This window comes from Bos javanicus, chromosome 14, assembly GCF_032452875.1.
Source record: "Bos javanicus breed banteng chromosome 14, ARS-OSU_banteng_1.0, whole genome shotgun sequence".
NCBI lineage: Eukaryota > Metazoa > Chordata > Mammalia > Artiodactyla > Bovidae > Bos > Bos javanicus.
In genome coordinates this window covers 59,116,352-59,130,184 of record NC_083881.1, presented here as the reverse complement: position 1 = coordinate 59,130,184, position 13,833 = coordinate 59,116,352, and the positions used below count along the sequence as shown (strand labels likewise).

The window sequence follows — 13,833 nt, the reverse complement described above, 5'->3', positions numbered from 1 at the left end:
ACTGATTTACTGTGTCAAAATGCATGTGGCCTTAAGAACTATGGCATACAAAGATTAAATCATTTAAAATGCATGTCTTTCTCATGGAATAAGAGACTACAGTATAAATGAACCAGGTGCCTATTGTCGAAGTCTGTTATTTAAGATCAGAAGAGAGAAGAAGTTACAAATAACACCACTAAATGCCCCATGGGCAGGTTTAGGGAAATGGTAGAGTCTCTCTTGTGACTTGTTCTGCTTATGATTTGGAGACCTGCTGACCCTGATCTATAGACTTTCCTGCTTCTCTAGTAGTACAAGGAGCTGAAATATACACAGTTGAGACCTATTATTTAATTGTTTATCAGTCACTACCATTTCAGATTGAAGAAGCTTGAAAAAAGAAAATCATTCAATTGTGTCCGACTCTTTGCTACCCCATAGAATACAGTCCATGGAATTCTCCAGGCCAGGATGCTGGAGTGGGTAGCCATTCCCTTCTCCAGGGGATCTTCCCAACCCAGGGACTTAACCCAGGTCTCCTGCATTGCAGGCAGATTCTTTACCAGCTGAGCCACCAGGGAAGCCCAAGAATACTGGAGTGGGTAGCCTATTCCTTCTGCAGCAGATCTTCCAGACCTAGTAGAACCAGAGTCTCCTGCGTGGCAGGCAGATTCTTTACCAGCGGAGCTACCAAGAAAACCCTTGAAGAAGCTTACTTATTCTCAAATTATATTTTGAAAATGGAAAAACAAGATCATCACTTAGACTAATAACCAGAGGGATAACTTGATAACCCTTTTCCTAGATTGTTTTAAAAAGTTGTAATATGAAATTGCTTTCTTCCCATGGGGCTTTCAGATAACTGTTTCACATGGTTTTACTTTCCAAATATTGAGAGAGATAGTTGAAAATTAAAGATTTCAAAATGAATTAAAGTATGGCTATAAAAGGGCTTCCCTGGTGGCTCAGATTGTTAAGAATCTTCCTGTAATACAGGAGACCCAGGTTCAATCCCTGGGTTGGGAAGATCCTCTGGAGAAGGGAATGGCAACCCACTCCAGTATTCTTGCCTGGAGAGTTCCACAGACAGAGGAGCCTGGTGGGCTACAGTCCATGGGGTTGCAAAGAGTTGGACGTGACTGAGTGACTAACATACTAACTTGACTCTGAAAAATCAGTATACTAGTATTTCTTAGGGTTGGTCCAGCTTGCCACCTCCTGTTTTAATATTTGAAATATTTTTAGAGTTATTTTTAAGTTTGTCCACCATGGTTGATTTTTCCATTAAGTATATTTTATGGTAGTTTTACCTTTTACAATATAATTGATATGTCAAAAATGGGTTAGCATTGATTTGATGCATAGCTTTTAATATGTCTTTGCAGTATCAATAAATCTGTAATATATGCACTATCATTGTTGTCATTTGGCCAGTGAAATGAGGTCTCTGGACTCCTGAGAGATTTGAAATGGCTAGATTATGTAGAACTCCTCAAGTGAATACTTCCTAATGCCAATTTGGGAAATTTGTGACACGTTAGCAAATCCCCAAATGGGCGGAGGTGTCTTCGGCAGGATCATATCTAGGTGAAAATTTAGTTCAAAAATTACCTTGAGACCCTTGTATTGTACTCTGTGTTGTGGTTTTATGATAGTTAATATACAGAACATGGGCAGGTGAATGATAAACATCTGAATTCACAGAGCCGGTTCACTCTGACTCATCCGGAAACACTAGTTTTGCTCAGACTTACTTATTTCCTCCCTGGTTGATTTCCTGCCATGTTAACATAAAGACAAATAATTTGGGTACCAAACAGCCTAAAATGATGAACCTTATTTTTAAAATGTACACTGAAAATATTTTGTTAGAACTAGAGCACATGCCTCCCTGCTTCTGTGCTTCTCAGAGCAAGGAATTGTCATGCTTTAGTTGCTCTGCATCTGAATTTATTCCCAGTTCCTCTTTTATAGTCTTTTTGGAGACAGTGTATAGTGAGTCATTAGCATTAATATTATTTCAGTTTCAGTCAGGCTGCATATCCATACTTAGACAAGGGTGCTCGGTGGATTTCATTATTCATTCAGAATAAATTCCTACTCTAATATAAATGTTGCTCAGGATAGAGCTTTGAAATGGATCCTGATTCTTTAAATTCTTTCCTGTCTGTTTCAGGAAATAGTGAGATCCTGTTGATAATAAAGTACAATGTGTCTAAAGTTCACTTCTAAACACTCTGCTCTTTGCAATGAAAGTCATCTGCATTCTCTTTATAATTCAGAGCCGCAAGAGATCTGTCTAATCTTAGAGATCTGATCCAGTATCATTTAGGGAAAAAAAAAAATCTTGATAATAATTCTACCATTCAGATTAGTGAAAGCAGTAAAGCTTTACAGCTTCTGTCGTCTTAAAAAAGATATCATGAGACGGGGGAATAGGACTTGGATTATGGTTTGGGAGATTTAGTTATTTGGGAAAATAAAATGATTAGTACTGTTATTATTCAAGTTTGTAATCAACGAAAGCAAATGGCATCTGTTTGTTATCATTCTTTCTACAGAAGACAAAGGCTCAGGTCCCGATGGTGCTGACTGCTGGTCCCAAGTGGCTGCTGGATGTGACTTGGCAAGGAGTGGAAGACAACAAAAACAACTGCATTGTGTACAGCAAAGGTAACTGCTAGAGCCTTTCGCTCACGCTTTGGAGGTATTGAAACCTGAGCGTTGCAGAACAGCACCAATGAGCTGGAAGGGGAGTACAAAGTAAAATGGGATCCTCTCTCCTCCTTTTTCCCTTGTGCGTCTCCCTAACCTGTGTTTTCAGCAAAGACTACCGATTGTTTCTGTTTTTTCCCCTGTTCAGCATAAAACAAAAGGTGTTAGGCCTGTACTTGGCACCATGCACGTTCACCTCACCACGGATTTGAGTGTCTTGACTAGTACCTTCCTCGCCGTTACTTTTATTGATAGCAGGTTTGATGAGATCTCAGATTCCTCTCTGAGGCATTATCCATCAAAAAGTAAATTCCTTTTGAAATGTAGCAGTCCGTGTCAGGGTGTCAAGGTGCGTGCTCCAGGAGGCACTGAATTCTGTGTCTCTTGAAATCACACAGAATGAGAGCAGAGCTGAAAAGGAAGCCATTGCAAAGACTGAGAATTCCTCCCCATGGTGATTTCTGAAGGGCAGGAGGCAAATGGGAGAGAGGAAGCGATGGCTTGCAGAGCTTTGCCTTTGATTTGCTCAGTGTGGCATCAGCCTAGACTGCGTCACACAGCTACACCCAGGCTATAAAGGAACCGCCGCTCCCTGACACACGTCGTGGGACGGGCTCCCCCAGACTCAGGCCCCTCTGCGTGTGTGATGTGGTTTGCTGCACTTTCCTCCATATTCAAGTTCTGGGCCCAAGCTCCGTGCTTGGAGAGTGAAATCCCTAATCTCGCTTCTTCGTAAATACTGCAAAACCTTGTGCTTCTCATGTTTAATTTCTTTTCGCTTTCTTTTTTAACCAAATAGACCTACTGAGATCAAAGACGTGTTTGCACATTGAACCTAGAAACCATGAAAGCATACAAGGGAACAAGCAAATAAGCACCCCTATCAATATATTAACATAGAAAACACTAATCATAACATCAAAGACTCTTAAAAACTTGCTAGAAACAATTACAACTTGTTCCTATAATCATTACAATTTGTACACTTATAAGAGGATTGCCTTTAAACTACTATAAGCCTTTGAAAGTTGAAACACCGGAAAGAGAGAATTTGCAAGCTAAAAAAACAATCTGCACACCAGGATCTGATTATATTCCTTTTCCTTCTGTAATTGCTGGTCCCATACCCACTTATTTTCTAACCCCAAATACCTGTGGTATGCTGGTGGGAGCTTTTAGCTAGAAGGGAAGTGAGATTTTCCCAGGATATGTCACTATGTTCTATCAAAATGGAAAGCAGTATTACAGTGAACCAGCTTGCCAGTGTCCACATTCAGAATGCAAACCACAGAAACGACGGCTTGGAGTGTAGGACCAATGACTGGGAATAAATTTTTGTTGTACAATGTCTTATCTCTATGATGGCGATATAACGTGGAGGAACCAAGAGGCAGTTGTTCTTCTACCATGATCCAAATTCATTACATGTTTAAATCAGGCATTCTTTTAGAAGAGAAGATTGTTATATTGTTACATAAGGGGAAAAGCTATAACAAAATTGTAATTCTGTGCTCAGTGGAGTACTTTACTTTGAACATATTTGTGTGTTTGGTTTTGTGTGTGTGTGTGTGTGTGTGTGTGTTTTATAGTTAGATATATCTGAATCCTCCTAGCAATAAACAATTGGGAGTAATTTGCAGAAGCTTATTAATTAACTCATAAAGCATGGCTTAAGCCCAACTGTGTGCTCAGTTTGTACATAGATAATAACAGCTACCCTTTATTAAGCACCCCCCAATCCTCTCCTTGGTACTCCCATACCAAATTCTATGCACTTCCCTCATTGCTCTCTTCACCTCATTTTATGGTCATTTTATATGTTAGAAAAAGAAAAAGTTGTAAAAAGTTAGCTATTATTGCCTGCCTTTGCAATCTACTCAATATGAATTCCTAATATACAATACAATAGTTTTTAACCTACAAAAGGTAACTTGATATTGTTCAACTTACAAGACCAGTTTTGGGTATTGCAATTCAAATAACAAGGACCGCAGTAACTACTGTATATGCATTATTTCATTTAATCATCATTTAATACCTCCTAGTAGGTAATTAACATCATACTCAATTTTACAAAAAGTGAACTTGAGACGTGCCTAGATTAGGTATTTGTCATGGTCACGTAGCTGTGTCTCAGTTTCACTTTTTTAAAAAAGTTTTGTGGTATCCTTGATTTACAATGTTGTGTTAATTTCTGGTGTACAGCAAAGTGATTCAGTTACACATATATATTTCTTTAATATTCTACTAAGTGTTTAAAGTGGGGTGCAAACATGTATCTGTCTAATTGAGGGTCTGAGTTATACATATTAGAATAAGTGCTCCCTGCTTTAAGGTTTCAAACAGCTAGATGAGATAGGTAATATGCTTCTCATTTTACACAACCTGACGTTGTAAGTGGCTCAGAGCAGTAGTATGGTTGTCTCTGTGCATGGAGAGCTAACAGAGAACCAAATTTGAATCCAGGTTTTAATAATTCCAAATCCTGTACTCTCTGAACTGTATGACTACCTTTCCCCTTGACACTATTCCATGCTGAGTAAATTCTCTTATACTACTTAGGCATTTCAGAGTACTATAATACTCTGAAATCACAGAGTATTATAATATGGCACTTTCCAAAGTGTATTTCACATAACCCTAAGATTAAAGGAAAGGTCAAATATTGCCTATTTTGGCCTCTCTTGAAAACTCACAAGGCCTGCTGGTATTAATGCTCTGAGAAGTCCTGTAGTGAAATAAAACAAAAGTCTTTGTAACTCATTTGACTGTATGATATACGAACTTTTTTTCTATGGAGATCCTTAGGAACATTGGAATTAGTGCTCTGGGTGACACCACTTGGGAAAACTCTGCTGTAGACTCTACTCTGATCCCCTAGATGGGCTTCAGAGGCCTGATGCTAATTGCTAGTAATCAGATAGCCTTCGGAGGAAGGGGATAGTTCACTCAGATTTCTGTGAATACCTCAGTATTCTAGGATTATACTACGGATTGTTCATATCGTGGAAAATAGGACCCCAGGAATCACTGCTACCAGGACTGCGTGGGCTCTGACGCCTTCTGTCTTCACAGACTGTGGGTATGATTCTTGTTGTTGGTCAGTCACTTAGTCATGTCCAATTCTTTGCAACCCCATGGATTGTAGTCTGCCAGGCTCCTGTCTATGGAATTCTCCAGGCAAGAATACTGGAGTGGGTTGCCATTTCCTTCTCCAGAGGATCTTCCCAACCCAGGGATCAAACCCGTGGCTCCTGCTTTGCAGGCAGATTCTTTACCCTTGTGACACCAGGGGAGCCCCTGGGTATGATAAGCCTTCTCTAAGCAAAAGAGTTTTGTAGTTGAAAGAAATTGGTGATTTAGATTTAATAGGTACATATTGACTTGGACATCTATAGTGTGTGAGACATTTTCATAACATGTATGTTATTTATCAGTTGGGGCTCTTTTGTTTTCAAATGATAGAAATCCAAATGAAATGGGTTTATGCAAAAAAAAAATGAAAGTGTAAGTGTGTGTGTGTGTATGTGTGTGTATGTTGAGGGTAGGAGGGTTCATCTGCTCATATAACTGAGAATCGAGGGATATTCTAAACTTCAGGATCAGTTTAATTCAGATGTTCAGACTTCGTCCCCAGACTGTCTCTATCTTCTGCTTCATCTTTCTTTTGTGTGTTTTATTCTCAGAAATGTTCTTGTCAAGTGGTGGGAAGCTCTGAACTTATATTCTACAAGCAGAGCAATGCCCATGCAAATAGAGCTTTTCTGGATTTTGTTTGAGGTACATCACATACAATCCTTGAACCAATTAATCACTGTGACTCTTCTTTGCAAACTACAATCCTCTTTAGTTTTGTATATAAGCCAGTGAGACACAGGAGACCCAATGAGACACAGGAGAGGTAGTTTCCCAAATGAAACCTAAGTGCTACTCCATATGATAAAGAACGGTTGCTTGATAGGCTAACATCCATGCACCCACATGCAATGCATTACTCCTCATGTCTAAAGAGCTGTCACTGAAGATCAACTCTCACTAATGTCAAAATTATATTGCCTTATTTTGTTTCCTAGCTAAGTACCACAATACTTATGAATTCCATGCCAAAGTCACTTTCATTGGATCTGGCTATCTGAAAGTATATTAGTACCTATTTATTAATATAAATAGAATGTAAGATGCATATATGTTGTATTTTTAAATGCCTTGACTCAAATTTTTGATAATATTTTCCTATGGCATGTAAGATAGACCACTTAATGTGTAACCATTATAATTTAAGAGATATACTTACTTTTTGAAGTATTATTAAATGTGGGCTGGTGTTAACGTTACATATAATGATAAAATTTTCATTTCCAGGTGTCCATCTAATAATTATTATAGAATTATATTACTTAGTGCTATTTGACAGGCTGCCATCATCCTGTTTTATTTGAGTAAAAAAAATAGTACTTGGCATTAATATTATAATCTGATGTACTTTTTTTCCTGCCTCAACTACCCCCTGTCATTCCAGAAAGTAATTAGCTCATCCAGACATTGATGGACCAGACTTGTTGGGTTGTCTGGTTTTTGCCATTATTCTCAGCAGACTCCAGATAATTCTAATTTACTTATCTCCAGTGGAAAAATACTAAAAAGCACCATGCTGAGGCTAAAGGGAGACTGCTGGAAGGAGGATAAGCAGAGGTCTGCCCCCTTGCTCCTAAAATCCATGAATACCTGTCAAGCACTGGAAACCCCTTTTCTTTTCTCTATACCTTGATGTTTTTTATAGTGTTTGCACAGTATAGTAACCTTTCTCATTTATGAGAAGTAAATAGGTCACTTTGAGTTTCATGTTTTTGAGCATTCAGAATTAAACCTTTAGCACCATTAAAGGTTCTAAACGTGGGTTTGTTCATTGAGCTCCCTCCAAATGAGGGATAATTACATTATTTGGGGGTTTTGGATTTTCATGCCATGTTGTTTTAGAGAGCCACATTCTCTGGGTATTCAGATGAAGAGCATGAACCTTGTCAATCAAAGGAGTGAAAAAGTATCAGCTAACCCTCACTCTCACCTTAACCATGGAAAATTTGTTTTTATACAAAAGCACAATATTATTGGAAAAAAAACAACAACAACAACTATTGCTTGATGGAACCTTGAGCAAATCACTTTTCCTCTTTAAATCATATCTCCTTAGCTGTAAAAATGAAGTAGCAATGGCCATCTCACAGGATTTTTGTGAAGACTCATCCGTTCACATAACTGCATATGTTGTCATAAATATTATATTGCAGGTGATCTTATTCTCAGTCCTGTTTGCCCTTTTGGTTATATGTCAGCACAAATTTAGGGAAAATGAAGCCAGGCCTCCACACTGGCATCAAACAAGTGTGCAAGGAAAGATGGTCATCTGATTCCAGATGTATAGCCAAGAATTCCTTGAGTCCCACTTAGTCCCTGTGAAACCACAGTATCTGCAGAGACCTGTATTACGGAATCAGAGGCCAGAAGCCTTTGCCCAAAGATAAATTTTTCCCCTTGGGCACATGATATTTCTAATGAAAGTCTTATTTAAAATGCTAGTGTAAAGATAATGATGATAACATTAAAGCAAGCAATAGCAGTTACCATTTATTAAGCACTTATCCCTATGCCAGGCATGGTTTTAAGCTCTTTACATATGTTTTCTGATTTACCATTTAGAAAGTTATGATGTAAGCAGGATTATTCCCACTTTACAGATGAGGAAACTCAAGTTTGGGGCTTCCCAAGTGGTGCTAGTGGTAAAGAACCCACCTGCCAATGCAGGAGACGAAAGGGATGAGTGTTCGATCCCTGAGTTGGAAAGATCCCTGGAGGAGGGCATGGCAACCCACTCCAGTGTTCTTGCCTGGAGAATCCCCATGGACAGAGGAGCCTTGGCAGGCTATAGTCCATAGGGTCTCAAAAAGTTGGACACGACTGAAGTGGCTTAGCACACGCACAAACACAAACCCAAGTTTAGGTAAGTTAAATAATTCAAGGATATATAGATCATAAGTGATGAAATTTGGATTCAGTCTTGAGTATGTTGACCTTGAATCCCAATTAGCACAATTAGCAGAGTGTGGAAGATACCATTTACTAAGCCAAGATTGTAAGGTATTGGTCTTCCTCACAAATTTGCATACATATTAATCAGCAAAACTTTTCCCCCCTCATTCTGTGATTTGGTTTTTCAGAAAAAGTTTTCCAGAACTAAAACAGCAGTGACAGCAGTACCTTCTGCTGATCTCTCTGTTGCTTTGAAGACCACAGGAATTTAAAGTCGTGTAGAAGACTAATCTCCAATATCTTTCTATGACCATCTTCAAAGTTCTGATTTTGCTTGTTCACACAAATGTAACGACACAGTTAATTCAGTTAAGCCCTGATTGGCTGAGTACTATGTTCAAGGTACTATGAAATAATGACAGTAATTCTAATACGACCTAACTCTGGTGAGCAACTTTCTATACACTGACTAAATTGATCAACCGTTTAAAACAAAGATCTGTCATTGTGAAGGACCCTTGCAAAGGTCTGGACTATTTTCCAGCTTAAAATAGAGTATCTGTTGCATGTTCCTAGAATTTTGAAACAACAGCCTTGTCCAACTTAGCACCCAGTTTTCCTAACTAGCCTACAAGTTCATGTTTACCTTAAAGGACCTAAGTCTATGTGAGTAAGAAAGTAATTTGAAAAGAAAAAATTGTGCTCATATTTAAGTATTTATTTAACCATTTTGTAGTTCATAGAAAATGTATAAGAGGGTGGGTGCCTGAACCAAATATTTAGCAGCAGGAATTATAAAATCATAAGGCGATTAAGTTAGCTAGTCGCAGAATTCCAATATTGCTTTTGAAATGACTTCAGGATATAGGAGGTACTAAGGTTATTATCTGTTATCAGGAATACAGTGGAATTGTACAACTGGATAATAACCAAACAAACTGACACAATGTAAAATTACATTATCAGTGTGTTAAAACAAAATTGCGCCCTAAAGGAGTCCACATGCCAGCTCAGAGCTGCAGTGTAATTATGCTTAACTCTGATAATTAAAATACAGCGGAGATCAACAGAATCATTTTCATTAAGAAAATTATTAATGATGGTGGTATAACAGTAATTGATTGCAGAGCACCACAGGATAACGCGATGCCGAAAACCCAACATGTTTCATGAACATCTGAGGCTTTTTCCGGTTATGTTCTCTAAGAATGAGAGATGTTTGGAGGAGTAAGCAATTTATTATGCCTGTTCTAGGAATCAGTGATTGTAAAAATGGTTGCTTTAGAAAACCATCGTTTTGATTCAAATTGTCATTTCTGAGGGGGTCTTAAGGTCAAGGCAAGTGACCCCACCAGTGAATGTGTTATTTACAATGGAGCTGTCTGTTGCAAATTGCAGAATGACAGCAACTTCAGCAAATATCGGGCCTTCTGCCATTTCCATTTTTTACTATGCATTTACTGTTTTTACAATTATATTAGTGATTTACTGATGTTATTTCAGTGTGAATCTGGTCATACTGAATAGTTTATGTCCTGAGTTGTTATTAATGTGTGCTATTTGATGTGAAAAAATACACTTGTTTTCATATCCACATCACTGTGAGTTTCCTTAATGAAATGTTGGTAAATAATCCTGCACGATAATACCATTAATTATTTCCATGGATTAGATGCATTCTCATATGTTGGAGAAAATATATCCTAAACCATCCTGATCCATTCATGAATGAAGCTTCTGTCTCTTAGGGGTAAAAACCCAGGTAGGATGTTGGCAAATGATAAGAACTAAGAATATATCAGTTTCATAAGTATAAAAATGAAAAATGAAGAGTGGGGTCTTTTGAGAGGTGACTCACTATCATTCAAGGATGTTAGCTTGTCATTCAAAGTGATGCTAATCTTGAAAGCTACCCCCAAAAGTATCTTTGTCAGCTAAAATGAGGGACAACTCTTTAGGGAATGTTTTCAGAGTAAGATATTGTGAATAATTCTTTAAAACAGTGTATTACATAAAAAAAGTTATTATATTATAATTTCAACTAAAAAAGGAGAATATGAGGTTTTGTGCCTAGTATGATTATAATTATATTTTAAAATATATATGTACAGTGAAACACACAAAAAGAAATAGCTTGAAACTATAAAAGTATTTCTGTAAAGGTGATGTGGTTTGGTAAAAATTTTTGTATTCCTATTTTATAGTTTTCTTCACTTCATTTTTCTTATATAATTCAAGAAAAATATTTAGAAATGAAAATTGCTTTTTGTTTTAACTACATTCCAGCTCTTCCTTTTATACAATTCAAAAGAACAAAAATCTTTGCCTTACCCATGAAATCCCTCATCCCTGGAAATTAAATTATTTTCTAGTGATACATATTTTTCTTTAGTGTCTCTATAAATGTCCTGGCACTTTGTATTTCGTAAGATAATTTTTCCAAATAAAATAAAAGTAACTGAGCACGTGCTCTGCACATGATACAGCCCAGGTGTCGTGAGGGGTACAGAGGAACATGAAACACACCCCTAAGTTAAGGGGTTTATTGAAAGAGCTTAATTAATGGAGGTTGCATAAGACTGAGTTCTGTCTTACATGACCAAGGCAAAGTTGATAGAGGATGGGAAATTTTAGTTAGATACTGAAAGTTGAATACATATTTGAGAAAAGGGGAAGGCATTGGGGGAGGTTGAGATTCTGTGTCTGAAAGTTTACAGGCCATGGTTCATACAGTCACGAAAGTGTCAGTCTTTAGTCAGAGCAGAGAATTTGCAAACAAGACCAGTGAGAGGCAAGCCTGCGAATGTTTCTGAGGGTCCGGTTGTGTGTTCAGTTGAGTGCTCAGTCTGAAGACCTCATCATGGAAATGGTAGGGAGCTACAGAAAGTTCTGAGGCACACGTGATCACACTGGCATTTTAGTAAGATTATTGATTATCGTGTCAAAGGTGAAGCTCAGATCCATCCTTTAATTAAAAAACAAGACTTTAGCTGTCAAGAAAAGAATGTTGGTAGCTACATCCTTCTAGAAGATAATATAAATCTTCAGCTTTTTCTCCACTCATTACCTGACTCCAACAGTTCTTCAACAGCAAATAAACATCTGATGCTCTTACCTCTTCACCACATTGTCCTGCCCAGCAGCCCCTGTCCTTACTTCCAGAGGACCTGGCTTGGATTCCATGAGTCCATCATTCTAATTACTTTCTTGTACCCCCTCTGGCCTTTACTGCCCTGAATACCCTCTTCCTAATCAATCAGTCTCTGCACCTTCCCCTCACTTAATCCAAGCAGCAGAAGTTAGGGGAAGTAGTATTTATAAAGGATGCCTGGTCCACAAAGAATGCTATATAAGGTGTGGTCAGAATGAAACAATGAACCATCAGCGCCACTAACAACAAAGCTACAACAACAGAAACCAATGCTGACCAGTTTACATTTGAACACCAAGTGAATGTGAACCCTCAGAGGAAGGAGCCCGTCTACTCAGATCTTCCTTCCAAATTCATCTTCAGAGTGACTGTGTTGGACTTCTGTCTCCCCAGATATATTCCATCCCCTAATAAATAATGACCTTGCTCCTTGTTTCCCAGATAAAATGGAAAAGTGAAAAGGAAAATATAATCCCGCAAGGAATAGCTTCCTTTTGCAGTGTCTGATTACAAGAATCAATATGGTCCTAGAGACCAAGTCTGACCCACTGGTTTTTGTACGTAAAGTTTGATTGGAATACAGCTACCATGATTTGTTTGTATATTTTGTCTGTAGCTACTTTCACACTGTAACATCAGAGTTGAGTAATTGTGGTAGAGACCATTTAGCCTGCAAAACCTCAAGCGTTCACTGTTTGGCCCTTTATAGGAAAAGCATGGGCCACACCTGAACTAAGCCCACAAGGTTACTCCCTTGGCCTAAGAGATCCTACGTGGTCTGTCCTGGATACTTCTTTGGGTTTATTTACTGCTACTCTCCAACTGTCCTGTTCCAGTGGCTCAGGCCCTTGCTTTTATTTGAAAATACGAAGAATGCCTCTGCCTCAGGGCCTTGGCACTGTGCCCTGCTATGCCCCCACGTTGGTCCCTCTCTTGCCTCATTTGAAACTCTTTCCAAATAGTGCCTTCCCAGAGGGTGTGCCTAACTACTCTGTCTCTATTTCTCTCATTTTTCTCCACACTATTAGGCAGTTTAGGCTGCTATAACCAAATACCATCGGCTGGTAGCTGAACAAACTTCTCTCGCACAGTTCTGGAGGGTGGGAAGTTCAAGATCAAGGAGCAGGCAGATTTGGTGTGTGGTGAGGACCCATCTTCCTGGTTTAAAGATGGCCGCCTTCTTGTATCCGCATATGGTTGTGTGGCGGGGAGGCAGAGAGAGAGCGCGAGCTTCCTCCCTCATGTCTCTCATAAGGGCATCAGTCCCATGAAGTCTCCACCTTAATGGTCTAATTACCTCCCAAAGGCTTCACCTCTTGTATCACATAGGGCTTCAACATTAAAGTTTAGAGTTGGGGACACATTCAGTCCATAATATCTTTCGCATTTATCTTCATATTTGACATTTTAGAATTTATTTTAAAAATTTAGTGTCATCCTCCTATCCCTAGAATGTGAGTTCTTTAAGGACAGTAATTTTGTCTGCTTTTTTAGCTATCTATGATACATAGTAGGTGCTCACTAAATATTTATGAAGGAATTAATGGGTAAATGAATGACTTACAGATTTTTAAAACATGGAAATCAATATAAATTATGCATTTAATAGTGTTCTCCCAATCAGATAATCTGACTGTTGCACTTTCTGAGATGTGCTCAAACTTTATTCCTTAACTTCCTTAACTATTGAATTTTAACTCTCATATTTATAATGTACAGAATCTTTCCCTGACTGTAACCTTTTTTCAACACCTTGCTGTTTTTAGTATGGATATTCTTTCCTTTATCTCTGAAACTTGGAGGTAGAGGATAATTAGGAAATTGTATGTCCTGTGCATTCTTTCTTACTTTTTCCACCTGTATTTGTCCCTGTATTTAGTGTTGAAGCTTTCCTCAAGAGGCTGGAGATCCATATCTACTTTATCTACTTTACCATCATTTAAGAATGGGGCACTAAG

General features: G+C 38.3%; 1 protein-coding gene across 7 annotated transcripts in view; it reads left to right on the top strand.

Annotated features, from left to right (window-relative positions):
• Positions 1-13,833, top strand: part of ZFPM2 (zinc finger protein, FOG family member 2) — a 525,437-nt gene that overhangs the window by 343,456 nt on the left and 168,148 nt on the right. For all 7 annotated transcript variants that reach the window (XM_061439163.1, XM_061439164.1, XM_061439169.1 and 4 more), the window contains one exon: positions 2,544-2,655. In XM_061439163.1, the coding sequence (XP_061295147.1) occupies positions 2,544-2,655 (112 nt within the window). The remainder of the gene's footprint in view (positions 1-2,543; positions 2,656-13,833) is intronic.